Source organism: Penicillium coprophilum (genome assembly GCF_028826855.1).
Source record: "Penicillium coprophilum strain IBT 35676 chromosome Unknown utg000005l_segment0_segment0, whole genome shotgun sequence".
NCBI classification, from domain to species: domain Eukaryota; kingdom Fungi; phylum Ascomycota; class Eurotiomycetes; order Eurotiales; family Aspergillaceae; genus Penicillium; species Penicillium coprophilum.
Window position 1 is genome coordinate 1,335,217 of NW_026622724.1, and position 13,994 is coordinate 1,349,210.

General features: G+C 51.1%; 6 protein-coding genes across 6 annotated transcripts; 3 read left to right on the forward strand and 3 right to left on the reverse strand.

The window, feature by feature from the left end:
• Positions 1-187: 187 nt before the first annotated feature.
• N7500_008098 (uncharacterized protein) lies at positions 188-1,047 on the reverse strand (the record flags this gene model as incomplete). Its single annotated transcript, XM_056679242.1, has 2 exons — positions 188-913; positions 976-1,047. 2 exons carry the CDS (start codon positions 1,045-1,047, stop codon positions 188-190), a joined length of 798 nt encoding a protein of 265 aa, XP_056529614.1.
• Positions 1,048-2,471: 1,424 nt separating this feature from the next.
• N7500_008099 (kinetochore-associated Ndc80 complex subunit NDC80) lies at positions 2,472-4,729 on the reverse strand (the record flags this gene model as incomplete). The annotated part of the gene is made up of 2 exons (XM_056679243.1): positions 2,472-4,628; positions 4,685-4,729. The coding sequence occupies 2 exons, from the start codon at positions 4,727-4,729 to the stop codon at positions 2,472-2,474; spliced, it is 2,202 nt and encodes a 733-aa protein (XP_056529615.1).
• Positions 4,730-5,101: 372 nt separating this feature from the next.
• On the forward strand, positions 5,102-6,437 carry pex14 (putative peroxisomal membrane anchor protein (Pex14); the record flags this gene model as incomplete). Its single annotated transcript, XM_056679244.1, has 5 exons — positions 5,102-5,134; positions 5,205-5,211; positions 5,264-5,516; positions 5,569-5,653; positions 5,706-6,437. 5 exons carry the CDS (start codon positions 5,102-5,104, stop codon positions 6,435-6,437), a joined length of 1,110 nt encoding a protein of 369 aa, XP_056529616.1.
• Positions 6,438-6,735: 298 nt separating this feature from the next.
• N7500_008101 (uncharacterized protein) lies at positions 6,736-7,966 on the forward strand (the record flags this gene model as incomplete). The annotated part of the gene is made up of 3 exons (XM_056679245.1): positions 6,736-7,133; positions 7,184-7,476; positions 7,530-7,966. 3 exons carry the CDS (start codon positions 6,736-6,738, stop codon positions 7,964-7,966), a joined length of 1,128 nt encoding a protein of 375 aa, XP_056529617.1.
• Positions 7,967-8,220: 254 nt separating this feature from the next.
• N7500_008102 (DUF453 domain protein) lies at positions 8,221-9,396 on the forward strand (the record flags this gene model as incomplete). The annotated part of the gene is made up of 1 exon (XM_056679246.1): positions 8,221-9,396. The coding sequence occupies one exon, from the start codon at positions 8,221-8,223 to the stop codon at positions 9,394-9,396; it is 1,176 nt and encodes a 391-aa protein (XP_056529618.1).
• A 151-nt stretch (positions 9,397-9,547) lies between these two features.
• N7500_008103 (Survival protein SurE-like phosphatase/nucleotidase) lies at positions 9,548-13,405 on the reverse strand (the record flags this gene model as incomplete). The annotated part of the gene is made up of 8 exons (XM_056679247.1): positions 9,548-10,826; positions 10,996-11,055; positions 11,111-12,021; positions 12,070-12,122; positions 12,235-12,551; positions 12,606-13,058; positions 13,108-13,292; positions 13,340-13,405. The coding sequence occupies 8 exons, from the start codon at positions 13,403-13,405 to the stop codon at positions 9,548-9,550; spliced, it is 3,324 nt and encodes a 1,107-aa protein (XP_056529619.1).
• Positions 13,406-13,994: the final 589 nt, after the last annotated feature.

The window sequence follows — 13,994 nt, forward strand, 5'->3', positions numbered from 1 at the left end:
AATGCTATTATTGTTATGCTACGTGTTCACAGATTTACAGATTTAGTAGGCAACATGGCGCTTGCAAAAAGACCCCAAAATGGCAAAAAACTTCGTTATAGCTGATCCAGCAGCCACTAAAAAGGAAAGCAGAACTGGTCTATCGCATCGCACATGGTACAGCGAATGAAACTGCAAAGTGCAGGATCTAAAACAACATATGACGGGCGTGGAGACGAGCGAAGACTCCGGGCTCCTCAGACGAGCCCTGTTCCTCACCAGCGGTAGCAGCAGTCTCGACTGGGATGGGCAGAACGGCAAAGGAACCGCTAGTCTGGCTACCAGAGAAGCCACCGGGGAATCCAGGAGGGGCACCGGTAGTTGAGGGGTATCCAGTAGGTGTGCTGGTGGGGGTTCTGGTGGGGGTTCTGGAAGGAGTGCCGGTAGGAGTGCCAGTGGGAGTGCCAGTGGGAGTGCTGCTAGGGGAGCTGGTGGACTTGGATCTATGAGGACCATTTCCTCCGGTGCCGGGCTCCTTGTGGCCAGGTCCGTGGCGATGTCCGCCATGGCCAGATCCACCGTGGCCAGGACCTCCATGACCGGGTCCTCCATGGCTAGGACCTTCATGACCGGGGCCTTCATGACCGGGGCCTTCGTAGCCAGGGCCTTCATAACCGGGTCCTTCGTGACCAGAACCTTCATGATCGGGTCCTCCAGGAATGAAGGGCAATCCGGTGGGCCAACCAGTGGGCCAAGCAGTAGGCCAAGCAGTAGGCCAGCCGGTGGGCCATCCAGTTGGGGTTCCAGAGGGAGTCACAGATGGGGTTACAGAGGCGGATCCAGATGGGGTTCCAGTTGGGGTTCCGCTTGGGAAACCACTAGAGGAAGTTGGCTGCTCAGTAGGAGTAGCAACGGCAGCAGCCTTGTTGGCGTGCTTGGGGGATAGTGTCAGCAAAGAACGAGAACTATTTGAGAATCTATAATGTCGATACTCACAGGCAGCTTCCAGGCCACAGCCGGCGAGGCCATAGATAAGGCAGCAACGCCAATGACAGCAGTGAACTTCATGACTTATACTGAGTTGCTTAAGACACTTGAAAGCGAAAAAAGGGAAAATGAATGGATGCTAGAGGTAGCAATGTAAAGAAAGATCTGAAGGGGTTGAAAAGAATGAAGGTGCACAGCACTGCTGATTGAAAAAAGTGCGAAAAAAAGGAAGTTCTAGCTGGTTATATACCCGGTGGGTTTCATCATCTCGAGTCAAAATGATGGATCGAGCCGTGAAAAGACCGTCAAAAGACCGTCGAGACACGAATGTGTTCCGTGAGAGGAATTGGATCTGCAGGGGGGGCAATTCCCATCCCGTGGTGAAAGGATTTTTAAGAAGAAGCGATCTTCGTCGATGGAAAAATAGCCCTATCACCCGGAGGATGGCATATTGCAGTGGGACTAGGAAGTACGGTACTTCCAGATGGCCGACGGAATGGCCGTATATTGTGCGGAGCAAGTTGTTTCAGGCAAGAAAGACGGATAAAACGGGCGAATGACAGTTCTCCACTTGGTTTACACATTGCTCCTGTCGATCACCGTACTTGATGGAGGTGTGTTGCAGATGGAGATTGGCGGAGCCCTCAAGACGGCATCTCACCAAGTCCAGAACATTTCACAATCGGAGTACCGAAGTATTCCGTTGAAATGATTGTATAACATATATTATTGTATCTAAGTGAAATCAATTTTCCACTTTATTTGATCTAGATGAGAATTTATGATGTAGTTGAAAATATCTGTGTCTCAATCACTTTTTATAGAACACTCTATGGCAAACCACTGTGGGGACATCTCGCCACAATCCTTCGATAAACACCTTCTGGACATTGAGATCTCGTTCTTAAGCCACTTTCAAATGTGTTGTGGCTTGCGGTCAAAGCTTTATAGAATTGGGAAAGTTAGCCACACCTACCTATAGTCTACAGACCCTGAATCATATTTCTACAAGGCTTCCCCATTTTGGGTCTCGACCTTGGACCTACAGCTACCCTAGTGACTGGCCCCTATACAGCTTGGTACCTAGGTCGACTGCATGTTGTATACGGTTTGATTTTCCACGAAATACCTGGCGGCCTGTTTCCCTAAGCTAATATAAGCGTACATACCGAGTTCTCCTACATGAGGTAGTAGCGTACATTATATACCCATCTCTCGTATTCTTATGGGAATCTAGGGTAGGATTCAATGCAGTATATCGGGAACCCCCCAGTAATCATCTACGATCCTGACCTTACTTGTAACCATAAGGCTATTCGCATAAAGGTGGTCACCGAAAACGTTATTGATCCTACCATCATTGAATTTACTGAAGTATAAAACAAGGTAATATGTGCATTGCGCGTCCTTCTCGCCAAAAACCTGAACTGATCCGGGGGTATTTAGTGTACATGAAACCAACACAAGTAAATGGAACAAATCGTCAAATCGTGACAAGGATAACTTCAAAGCTCCTCTTCGAAAACTTCTTCGCCTCCAAGTTCTTGTTCCACTTCGTCGACGACAAAGCTCTCGTAGTCCTCAAGACCTTTTTGAACATGTACCTTGAAACGAATCACATCATTAAGCATTGTTTCGACGTTAGTGTGTAACTCCTCTCGGAGAGCATTTGCCCGAAGCGTCAGTTGTTCATATTCGATATTGGTGTTCATCTCGCGCTGCTCCATCAATTGTACACTGTCACTGAGCGTAGCGCGCATCTTCGCCAACTCCTTCTCCATCTTCTCAATTTGAGCATCGGAGGCCAGCTTCTGAGTAGTCGTGATCTCCTTGGTTCGTTCGAACTCTTCCTCTGCTGCCCGGCGTCGATGCTCCAGGGCCTCGACTTCGCTTCGTTTCTCGTCCATTGCCTCTTTGATGTTGTCGAGCAGGTTGCGACGGTCAAGGTCGTCGTCGATACCTTGTTTCCGACGTTCGTTGATCTCCTTCCGGAGTGTTTGTAGGCTGTTTCGGACAGAGCCCCGTAGGTCCAAGCTAAGCAAATGCGCTGGGTGGTAGCCAGTGAAAGGTTCTGCCAGGAGGCGATCCCCTTCCGGAGAAATTCGGCTGGGAGGGCCACCAATCTGGCTCGCGGAGAAATTGCTCTCATTAATATTCAGTCTAAGCTCATAGTCTTGGCCCTTGGCGTTCTCGGCAGCTGCGGGAATCAAGCTAGTTTGGTAGCCAAGAGTATTGTAAGCTTTCACAATCTGCTCAAGATCTTCCAGTTTCTGGCTGGCTTCCGCTTCATTCTCCATGACACGGGCGTGGGCCTCCTCCAGGCGAGCCACGGTGTCTTCGAGATTTTTCTGCAGACGTTCGCGCTCCGAGTTCATGCGGTCGATATCCTGGATAGTGATGCCTTGGCGATCAACGCTTGCCTGGAGATCGGAACGCTCAGATTCAGTGACCTGGAGATCGGCATCAGTTTTTTGGATCTCCGCGTCGAGGAATTTGATGCGAGTCTCGTATTTTTCAATTTTGCCCTTGACGTTCTGGTTATAATCCTCAAATTTCCTCTTATCATCCTCCAAGATGCGGAAATGTTTATCCAACTTGGCAATGTCAGGAGCACTCTTCTCCACTTCCTCGATTTGGTCACGAAGAGCCCGGTTCTCCGCCTCTAGTGCCTCCATTTCCTGCACGTACCGCTCATTGCCATGGGCGAATTCTCGCGACATGTTTTCAACGTGCGGAATCAACCGCTTCTCCGCGGTATCATCATCCTCATCTTCACCACCCTGCAGCCAATCGTGATAGGCTTGAGTGAGAAAGCGGAAAATAATGCGATCACCGGTGACATCGACACCTGCCTCGGCGCAGGCATCGTCGTACTCGCCTGCTTGATACCGATCCATCATTTGTGCCAATTGCATTAACCAATGTAGCATTCCGAGAAAGGTTGACCAGTTCTGGCCACCAACAGCTGCGATTTGTGACTTCGTAATGCCTTTCTCATAAGGATATCTTAGCTGTTTCAGGATTGGCGGCACTTCGGAGTCCATTGCTTTTTGGAACTTGTATCCTGGATCAATCCGATGGTAGAGCCACTGGAAGATAAAGTTGAAATCCTTTTGGGTCGGCGAGCGAAGAGTGTTCTGTCCCAAAGAATGTTTCATCTCCAACTCAAACCCATGAATAGTCAAATACTCCAACAGTTCCTGGCCAATCCGTGCCTGGAAAGCTCGGTCTCTAAGAGGTCGCGGGTCTCTGGGAACACCAGCCACGGTGGGGACTTGAGTGAAGAACGATTGGTGTCCCATCGGCCCTCCTCCTGTTGACGGTCGGGAAAATACACTGCTTCTGCGCTGTGGGTTCTGAGGAGGCGCGGGATTGGAGGCTAGAGACCCAGGCGCGTAGCTCTGCCGACTAGCACTGGCCCCAGTGAACATGTTACTAGACACTGACCGGCGAACAGAAGAAAGGCCGGCGTCAGCGCCATATGGTCCACCAATTGACATGCGCGTGAAGTTGGGTTGTTGCGGGCGACCAGTGGAACCCATCAAAGAAGTCCGGTGATTCTGAGAGCTGTACTGGGGGTTTTGGAATCCGATAGAGCTTGCGCGCTTCAGTGCCGACTGCGGTTGGGGGATCGCGGAGAAATTCTGAACACTCCCGAGAGTCTTGATCGCAATAGATATTAGCCTCAAGCCTTGCGCTGAATATGAGGGAACTATACTTCTCGGGGGCGCTTGATACTGAAAAGCCCAGTATCTTGCGACATGGTGATAGACAAGCCGCGAAGGCGGCGATAGACAGTGCAATTTCTTGAACAACTTTGGATATGGTTTAGTATTGACAAAGATTCAATATTCAAGTGCGTTGGCACCACAAAATCCGAGTGGAGGGGTTTGATCTGTTGTTTGGCAGCCACGAGGCGGCGATGTAAACAAATGCGTGCCACTTTCAAATGAGGTAGGCGGTGTAGGTTAAGAGGAAAAACAGTTTCGCCGATAATCACGAGACTCCCGGTCTGGGGAAGTCTTGGCGTTGGCGCGAGTTCCGAGGTCCAAATGGCAATTGCCGATGTGAGCGTCGCATCTTCTCTCCCCAGTTCATCTCTCCTGCACTTCACTGGTAGTCCACATCAATCATAATGGCTCCACGCGAGGAGCTGATTGCTTCAGCTGTAAGTTGTTTGTTGACATACTGTCTCCTATTATCCGCTTTCGGGGCTACCGCTAACTCATGTCCGATAGGTTACCTGTATGAACTACGAGACACAACTTGATGTGTGATGATCGCTGACTTTACCTAGTCCTCCAGGACCCATCGGTTGCGTCTTCACCTATTGAAAAGAGAGTATCATTTCTTCAATCTAAGAACTTGACTCAAGAGGAAGTGAACATTGCCTTATCGCGGGTCGGCGAAGACCCGTCTGCCGCGGCCGCAGCTACAGCTTCAGCATCCCCGGCACCTAGCTACTCTTCACAGCCAGTTCCTTATCGGCAACCACAGCCGCCTCAAGGATATGGCTATCCTCCATATAATCAATGGCAGCCGCCTCCTGAGTACGTTGACTATCGATCGTCACATGGTGTTTGAGACTGACAACATGAGAAGGCCACCCAAGAGAGATTGGCGTGACTGGTTTATTATGGCAACGGTAGTGGGTGGAGTTGGCTATGGGTTGTATACTGTCACAAAGGTACACATTGGTCCTCTCTTTTCAAACTAATGGCGCTGACCAATCTATCCAGCGTTATATTGCACCTTTGATCGCCCCACCGACGCCCCCTCAGCTGGAACAAGATAAAGAGCACATTGATGAGCAGTTCTCACGTGCATTTACCCTGATCGAACAACTATCGGCCGACACCGCTGCATTGAAGACCGCCGAGGAAGCCCGCACTGAGCGCCTGGATGGGGCGCTCAAGGAAGTTGAGAACCTCGTTTCTGATCTCAAGAACTCTTCTCGCCGAAGAGACGATGAGACTCGTCGCATTAGCGACGAGGTGAAATCATTAAAGGATGCCATTCCCAAAGCCCTTGAAGGTGCCCGGGAAGGCAATGAGAACAGACTGAAGGAACTCGGAACTGAGCTTAAGAGCTTGAAGACCCTGTTGGGCAACCGACTTGGTGCTGGTGCAGCTACCCCTGTTGCTGGCAGGACACTGGGATCTACTCCCGTTCCCAGCACTCCTCGCCCGGCTCCGGAAGAGACCCCCGCCACTTCCACTGCCCCTGCCACCACCAACAATTTGGCTGCCACTGTAACACCAGCCGAACAGGAGCCTACCCCAGCCGCTGCTCCAGCGAGCACAAGCCAGAGCCCCAACCCCCTCTCGCAGCTTGGTCGGTCTGCCTCCATCCCGGCATGGCAGATGGCCGCGGCCAATCGGTCTAAGGCCAACTCCCAGTCAAGTGCACCTGCCACTCCCGCTGAAACTACCGCCAGCCCTAGCCTGGAGCAGAGTGCTCCTCCCAGCTAAAGTTAATTTAGGTTTGCTGAATTATTGAATGTTGTATACCTCTTCGTTTAGATGTATTTACTACTATGAAATTTTCCCTGGATGAAATAATTGCCCCGTAACACAGCAGCCTATATTTCTGTACAAAATTGTCGTAGAAATCAACAAAATCGAGTTAAGAATTCGTTAAAATCGAAAACCCGGGGAAAATCTTGGAAATCAGATGGCGGAACCGATAAGCCGACCTGTCTTCCTTATCATTCTACCAGACAAACTCTAGACTTTCCAGGACCTCCCAATCACAAAGCAATCAGCCAAAATGCCTTCACCAACTCGCTCATCGCACCGAACTGCCTCTCCATCTGCGCAAAGCTCAAGCCGCCATCACCGCAGCCGCCACAGCCATTCGCACCGCCACCGGCCCCGAGAGAGCTCACGCTCGCGCTCGCGCTCTCCGCACCGATCAGATAGACACAGATCAGACCGTCACCACCGCCATAGCGAAGACAAAGACCGCAGACACCACGAGCGACGACACCGAGATGCGCCAGCGAAACCGGTGGTGCTTCCTTACCAAGCGCGCGAGCTCTCAGGGCGCGACCTGAAGATTTACGAGCCCATGTTTGGCATGTACTTGGATATCCAGAAAGGAAAATATATTGAAGACATGAGCGAAGATGAGGTGAGAGGGCGGTGGAAGAGCTTCACACAAAAATGGTAAGTCCAAGGGTGCTCTTTACTTGATGCGATAGTTACTGACATCTCAGGAACCGCGGAGAGCTCGCGGAGGGATGGTATGACCCAGTTACACTTGACAAGGCACGCAAAAATGCAGAACAAGAACTAGAAGCTGGCCCGAGAGGTGGGCGTGAATCCCCTGATTATACGCGGGGCGAGCGAGCGGCTGCTCAGCCCACACAGAACCCGCCAGTAGACGATGACGACGATGATGATGAGGACGATGAGTACGGGCCTACTCTGCCGCAGACTGGCCCAGGGAGAGGTGGCCCCCGCTCCGGCCCTGCAATCCCGACTATGCAAGACCTTGAGCTTAAAAGAGGTACGTTTTTCTAACTTCCCTCGAATATGACCGGAGTGCTAACCTCATTCAAGAATCTGCTATTGAGGATGCCATCGCTGCCCGCGGTGAATCACGCGATCAATACCGCGCTGAAATCCGTTCGCATAAATCTGCAATGCGTCAACTCGAAGATGAGATCGCGCCGCGGGCTGAGGCAGGCACACGGGAGAGACAGCTTGAGAAAAAGCGAGAAATCGCTTCGAGCAACCGTGCGTTCGCAGATTCTATGCGCGGTGCTTCGCCCGAGGCAGCTCGGGATGAAGATTTAATGGGCGGGGACGACGATTTTTCTGCCTTGAAACGGGAGAAGGAGAAGGACCAGCGTAAGAAGAACGATCGTGAGATCCGGAGAGAGGAGATTCTTCGTGCGCGTACAGCAGAGCGAGAAGAACGTGCACAGGCATATCGACAGAAGGAGCAAGAGACTATGGGCTTCTTGAAAGCTCTAGCGAAGCAGCGATTTGGCTGAGAAAATTAGAAGCCCAGGTCGTTCCTTTGATCTGAGTATCTTGTATTCTTCGCTTGTACATCCATAACGCAATAATTTATATACGATCTACCATAGCACAATCGATGCATCGGCTCCAACGGAACGGTCCGACACCGCTATCGGAATGGCTCCGAGGTATTTAGACCATATCGATGGATATAATCTTCCCCAAACAATATCCACATTTACTATAAACCATGCTCAAACATTTATCTCTATCATACCGGTCAACAATGACCCAAATAGCACCTGGTAGCCGACGATATCTCCAGACCAAGAAGCAACACTCCCTACCAGCAGCATACTACCGCGGCGGCACCTCACGCGCAGTCTTCTTCAAACAAGAAGACCTACCCGCAAACAAAAAAGATTGGGCCCCCATTTTCCGCAGTGTAATCGGCAGTCCAGATCCCCATGGCCGACAACTAGACGGACTAGGAGGTGGAATATCCAGCCTCTCGAAGGTGTGCGTAGTAGGCGCATCGACACACGCCGAAGCCGATGTCGATTACACCTTCATCTCGCTCGGCATCAAGAACACCGACGTCGATTATTCCAGTAATTGCGGGAACATGAGTTCCGCCGTCGGTCCATTCGCCGTCGATGCACATGTGTTCCCTTTACAGACTCCCAGCCCGGATTCAGCCTCGGTACGCATCCACAACACCAACACAGGCAAGATCATCCATTCTTCCTTCCCCGTTGTCGACGGCGAAGCGGCTGCTAGCGGCGACTTCGCTATAGACGGGGTCGCTGGTACTGCTGCCCGCGTTCAGCTGGACTTTATCAACCCCGCCGGCTCGGTTACGGGGAAACTCCTGCCTACCGGCAATGTCGTTGATGTCTTTGATGGAATTAGAGCTACGTGCATCGATGTCGGGAATCCGTGTGTCTTTGTGCAGGCGCTTGATCTCGGCGTGAGTGGGAATTTGACTCCTGATGAGATCACTGTCCACCCGGATTTGCTGCTGCGCTTGGATTCTATTCGTCGGCAGGCGGGTGTTAAGATGGGTATTGCGGATGAGACAGGGGATGTTCCAGGTAGTGTGCCTAAGATCTGTATTGTGGCTGCGCCCTCCACTACCTATTCCAGAGATATCGAACAGAGACAGACGTCTGCTGATGTTGATCTTTTGGCTCGTGCGCTTTCTGTTGGACAACCGCATAGGGCGGTCCCGATTACTGTTGCTTTGGCTCTTGCTGCTGCTGCTCGTGTGCCGCAGAGTACAGTGGCTGGCGTTGTGGATAGAGATCCTGTCGACAGTGCCGGGATTACTATTGGTCATGCCAGTGGGAATCTGCTGGTTGGTGCCAATTTCGATGTAGATGGAACCTTGACTTCTGCCACGGTCTTTCGTACAGCGCGTCGTTTATTTGAGGGGCGTATCTTCTGGAAAAATGATGACTGAAGACACAAGTGTTTGATTGTACAGTAAAAGCTGGCAGAAGACTGCGTATAGGTGAAGTATAGAGACAGAATTACATGAATCATCCAAATCAGAACTTTTATTCTTGTGGATCACAAGTGGTATATCTATATCATCTATTCTAACCCCAGTTCTAAGCATGTCTCCCGAGGTCGACATCAGCAACCAATTTCATATCATCAGTACCAGCGCCGTCACCTAGTCCAAAGAACGGCTTGACAGCAACATCGACCACCTCCTCAAACAAGCGCCCAATCACAGCTTCCTTGAGATCCTCACCAGTCTGCGCGAAATCTGGGTACGCGTTGAGCTCCAGAAGCCACACATCCCCTTTAGCATCAACAAGGAAATCAACACCAAACAACTCGAAGGCATTAGGCAGAGTCTGGAAATGAACCATCATGCCCCGAGCGGCAGCCTCAAACACTTCACCAGTCACCGAGCAGATCTGATCAAAGATCTTCTCCTTCCAGTCTGCACTGAGACCGGGGACGTGATGGTCGAGGTCCCAGAAGCGACGCACACTCTCTTTGTTCGAGCTGCCGCCTTCCTGGAAACAGGTGTTGGTCAGATGGCGGGCGAGGTCAGCGACGTCATCTTCTTCGTGTGGGGCGCAGTAGGTCTTAGCAGCGAAGAGGGCAAGCATCTCCTCGAAGACGTAGACTTTGAGAGAACCCGAGGCGAGGACGTAGGTGCGGATATGGAATTTGCGGTTCGAGGACGATGGGAGGAGGAGGGGAGGGTCGATGTAGGGCTGTGCGAGGAAGTGGCGGAGCTGTGAAGTGACAATGCCTGTGTCCAGGGAGGCGCCGACGGTACCTTCCGCGTCGTCGGTATTTGTCTCCGATCCGCTCTCATCGTCTGAGTCTTCTTCCCACTCCTCGAAGATCTCACGTAGCTGGTCTTCGCTGTTGAAGATGCGAATTCCCTGGCCTCGATCGCTCATACCGGGCTTAAGGATCCACCATTCCTTTTCGGAGTCGGGTAACCCTTCGTTCTTGGCTAGACTGTCATTGAGCTCGTATGCTTCGAGCAGCGCGTCGTCGAGAAATTCGGCATAGTCGAGTTCGAAATCGAAAGCGGGCTTGAAGTGGTGTCGGAGGATGCTATCCGGGTGTTTTGAGATCCAATTGGCCACCGTGTTTGAGAGATAATGCTTGCGAATCAGAGCTTTGCGGATGATGTATGCGCTCGAAAGAGATGTTGAGGGCCTGGACATGATATGCTCGAAGTCGAGGCGCTCATATTCACGGTACTGGAACAGCGGCGCGGAGGAGTCCGGTAGTTCGGAAACAGAAAACACACGCTTGGAGGCACTTCCCAGGCGGCGGGTCAATGCCCGGTCAACCATTTCTTGCACGTAGGAGTTATCGCAGTCGACGAGGGAATACAACGAGGGGTGATTAGCCGATCTACAAGATCTCCGTTTATCAGACTGGGCGCCAATACAAGAAAAGCAGATCAAAGGGGAGGGGACATGGTATCTAACAGCTAAGCCAGATATCTAAGTGCATGCCACATGTAGACTTCGGATAGAACCCTCCATACCATGCCCCCCATCATGTCAAAGTCGTCACTCACAGCTTAATCTCCCCCGAAATACCGGGCGCGGGCATGAAATTAGCCTTGAGAGGTGTGACGCTGGGAAAGTCAGTCGAAATTCACAAGTAGAAGGGCATTACGGTATTGGACAAACCTAGTCATTTGCTCCTTAACGGTCCAGCCATCATTGCCAGGCTCACTTTCCTCCACGCTTCGGTAAACGTCCTGGAAGCTCGGCGCCCACTTGAAATGCTTGTGTTGAATTCGGGGTCCACGGGATGTCTTCTCGCTAGTACCGACAGTCTGATCCGGTTTATTTCCTGCCACCTCACCTTGGTCGCGCAACAGCTGTTCTTGCAAATCAGGGTCGTCCGCAGATACAGGGTCGACAGCCTGGAAGCAACTCCCAGATGTCCACTGATTCTGCAGCATGTCGGTGTATAAGACCTTATTCTTACTAACGCCGGGTTCGAGGGGTACGTTAACGCTATAGAGGTGCACGCCGTCTGCCCAGTTCGCGCATAGATGTTCAATCAACTTGACCGAGTGTCCCGCGGCCTCTGCGATAATGACAGGGTCATGGTTCCGAGAGCTGAAAGCATAAGACAGAGCAATTGAGCGCGTGCCGCAGCAGGCACCCTCCAACGCTGCGCCAATAGTTCCACTTGACAATGCGAACAGTGCGGTTGTGTTGCGACCATAGTTCGGACCGGACACGATGACATCAACAGGGCCACGTTCTTTGAAACAGTGGTATAGACCGATCTGGACACAGCTTGCGGGAGTCGAGTCGATCAAAACCCATTCGTCGCCCGCACCATCGTCGGGTTCACCATCACTGCCTCGGGGCAGATGATGAGTTGTTCCATCTTCTTGGTGGAGCGTGCCTGGCCGGAAATAGGTAGGTTTTACGGATGCGCCTACGATGTGCGCTTTACCGATCCATGATCGCTGCTGGTGTGGGAGAATAACCGAAACCGTGTGACCGGCGGACTGGAGCGAGTGGACGAGGGAATGCACATAAGGCGATGATTGATTTGACGGAGGACCGTCGTCGTTGGTGACCTAGACGGAGATTAGTCTCCTAATTCCCGTTGTAGAGAGTGTACCTACCAGGATATGCATTGTGTGTAGAAGATGAGTGAAGAATGGAGGGGAAGAAAGTTCTCCCCGCTTTATCGGCCCAGATCCACATTGCATAAGACACGCTATACGGTAAGAATATGACATGATCACCACCTAGACACTTCTATCTTCAATAGCCCTGTGCCAAATGACTTCGACGTCTCTGGACTCCACGGGCTTCGGCACTTTCTAATCCAGAGCCTGTACTAGCCTCACCTTCACCCGGAAAGCTAGAAAGCAATCTTGCCTGTTCCTGCTCCTGTTTGACCTCGGCAGATTCATCAGAAGTATCCCCGTCCGATTCTTCTTTGACAGACTCTTCCGGCTCCCCCTTGATTTCATTTTTAGGCATAGTCTCCCAAACCCAAGTCATCGCCAGCCATGTCAACCCAGCAGAGAGCATAGAAACAGACCAGAACAAAGTGCTAAAAACAACAAAAGATGTAATCTTCCAGCGCCACATCAGCCATCTACCCATCTGTTAGCCACATCTCAAGAATATCCCAATCCCCAAGGAAACCTACCTGAGCCCCGTAAGCCTAGCACGGAATTCCACCCGAGCGGTATAAACCTGCATCTTCAAGTCACTTTGAATTTCTAGTCGCAGACTCTGCGGTAAATTTTGCGCCCCCTTCGAAAATTCAAGCTGCTCCATCATCGGTACCTCCAACGTCTCCGACTCCCGGTGCCAACCAACAACATAGAACGGCATACGCGCCGCTCTCCGGGCAACATCCACCAGCGGGGAAGCAAAAGTCATGATAGCAGGGCGGCGGGCCTGCGAGATAGGCGTGTTATTCGGACCGGGTAGAAGGGATGAGGCAGGTCGGGAAGAAAAGAGGGTGAGGTCGAGCATGAAATTGCCTGTATCGAGATTGGAGGGCGTGCGTGGAAGCTCGAGCGTCACGGATACATCGTAGGGCTGGAAAGCCACGAACTCCGAATCGAAGTTTGCTGTGCCCCAAGGGTTGCCATTGCTGTGCACAAGTTAGTTCAGCTGTCTGGTTGCGGGGAATGCTATTGTACCCGAATTGTAGATGGACTTCGCGCTGGAGTCCGACCGTGGGGATGAATTTGAAATAGAAGACCCCATAGGCAATTGCAGAGATACCTATCAGGATTGATGCAGCGCCCATGAACAGTAGCGTGTTCAGGTATAGCCGTAGGGCGGACTTAGAGACCAGCGCGCGGAACGGTCTGAGGACTGCATCCTGTCGTGTGTTAGCTACAATTGAGAAACTTGCATCAATACACCTACCATGATGACTGTCCTGACAGACGATGGGCCATATTCGGACTCGTCTCCAAATTCCGAGTCCGCCATTTTGGGGGAATAGTTGGTAGAAACAACCTTGAAAGTTGGAGGTTCGAGGCTTATCCTGTTATCTTCTTATCTGCACCGAGGTCCTGACCTCAGGTCCGTCCCCTTACCACATGCCCATAATATCTGGCAATTCTTTTCTTTTCTGTAGAATCTGATAATTATTTTTCCTACACGTACAGATGTCCCGTTCGGGGAATATACATATAGGCCAGGAGTGCTGATTGATAATTAGTGACAAAGATGTGATTCATTATACTATGAAGCCGAACGGAAGGCCTAAAAAGAAGCTACAATGATCATGAGAGTAGTAAATTAGCATTGCCCTATGCAGATAATGATGACACCGTCAACTCCAGCTTTTACAGTCTTATCATTACAGGTCGCGGGCAGCATGAGACGCGAAAAAATATCATGGAACCTCAAGTCATGCGGAAATCGTAAGAAAAAAAAGTAAATATGCATGCCATCACCACGGCTAACCCCTGCCGTAACATGAAACTGAAAAGATAAAAAGAAAAATAACGCAAAGGACATCAGCAATTGCGGAAGAGAACCCCGTGAAAATTACATGCAACGAAGTACTCCTGTA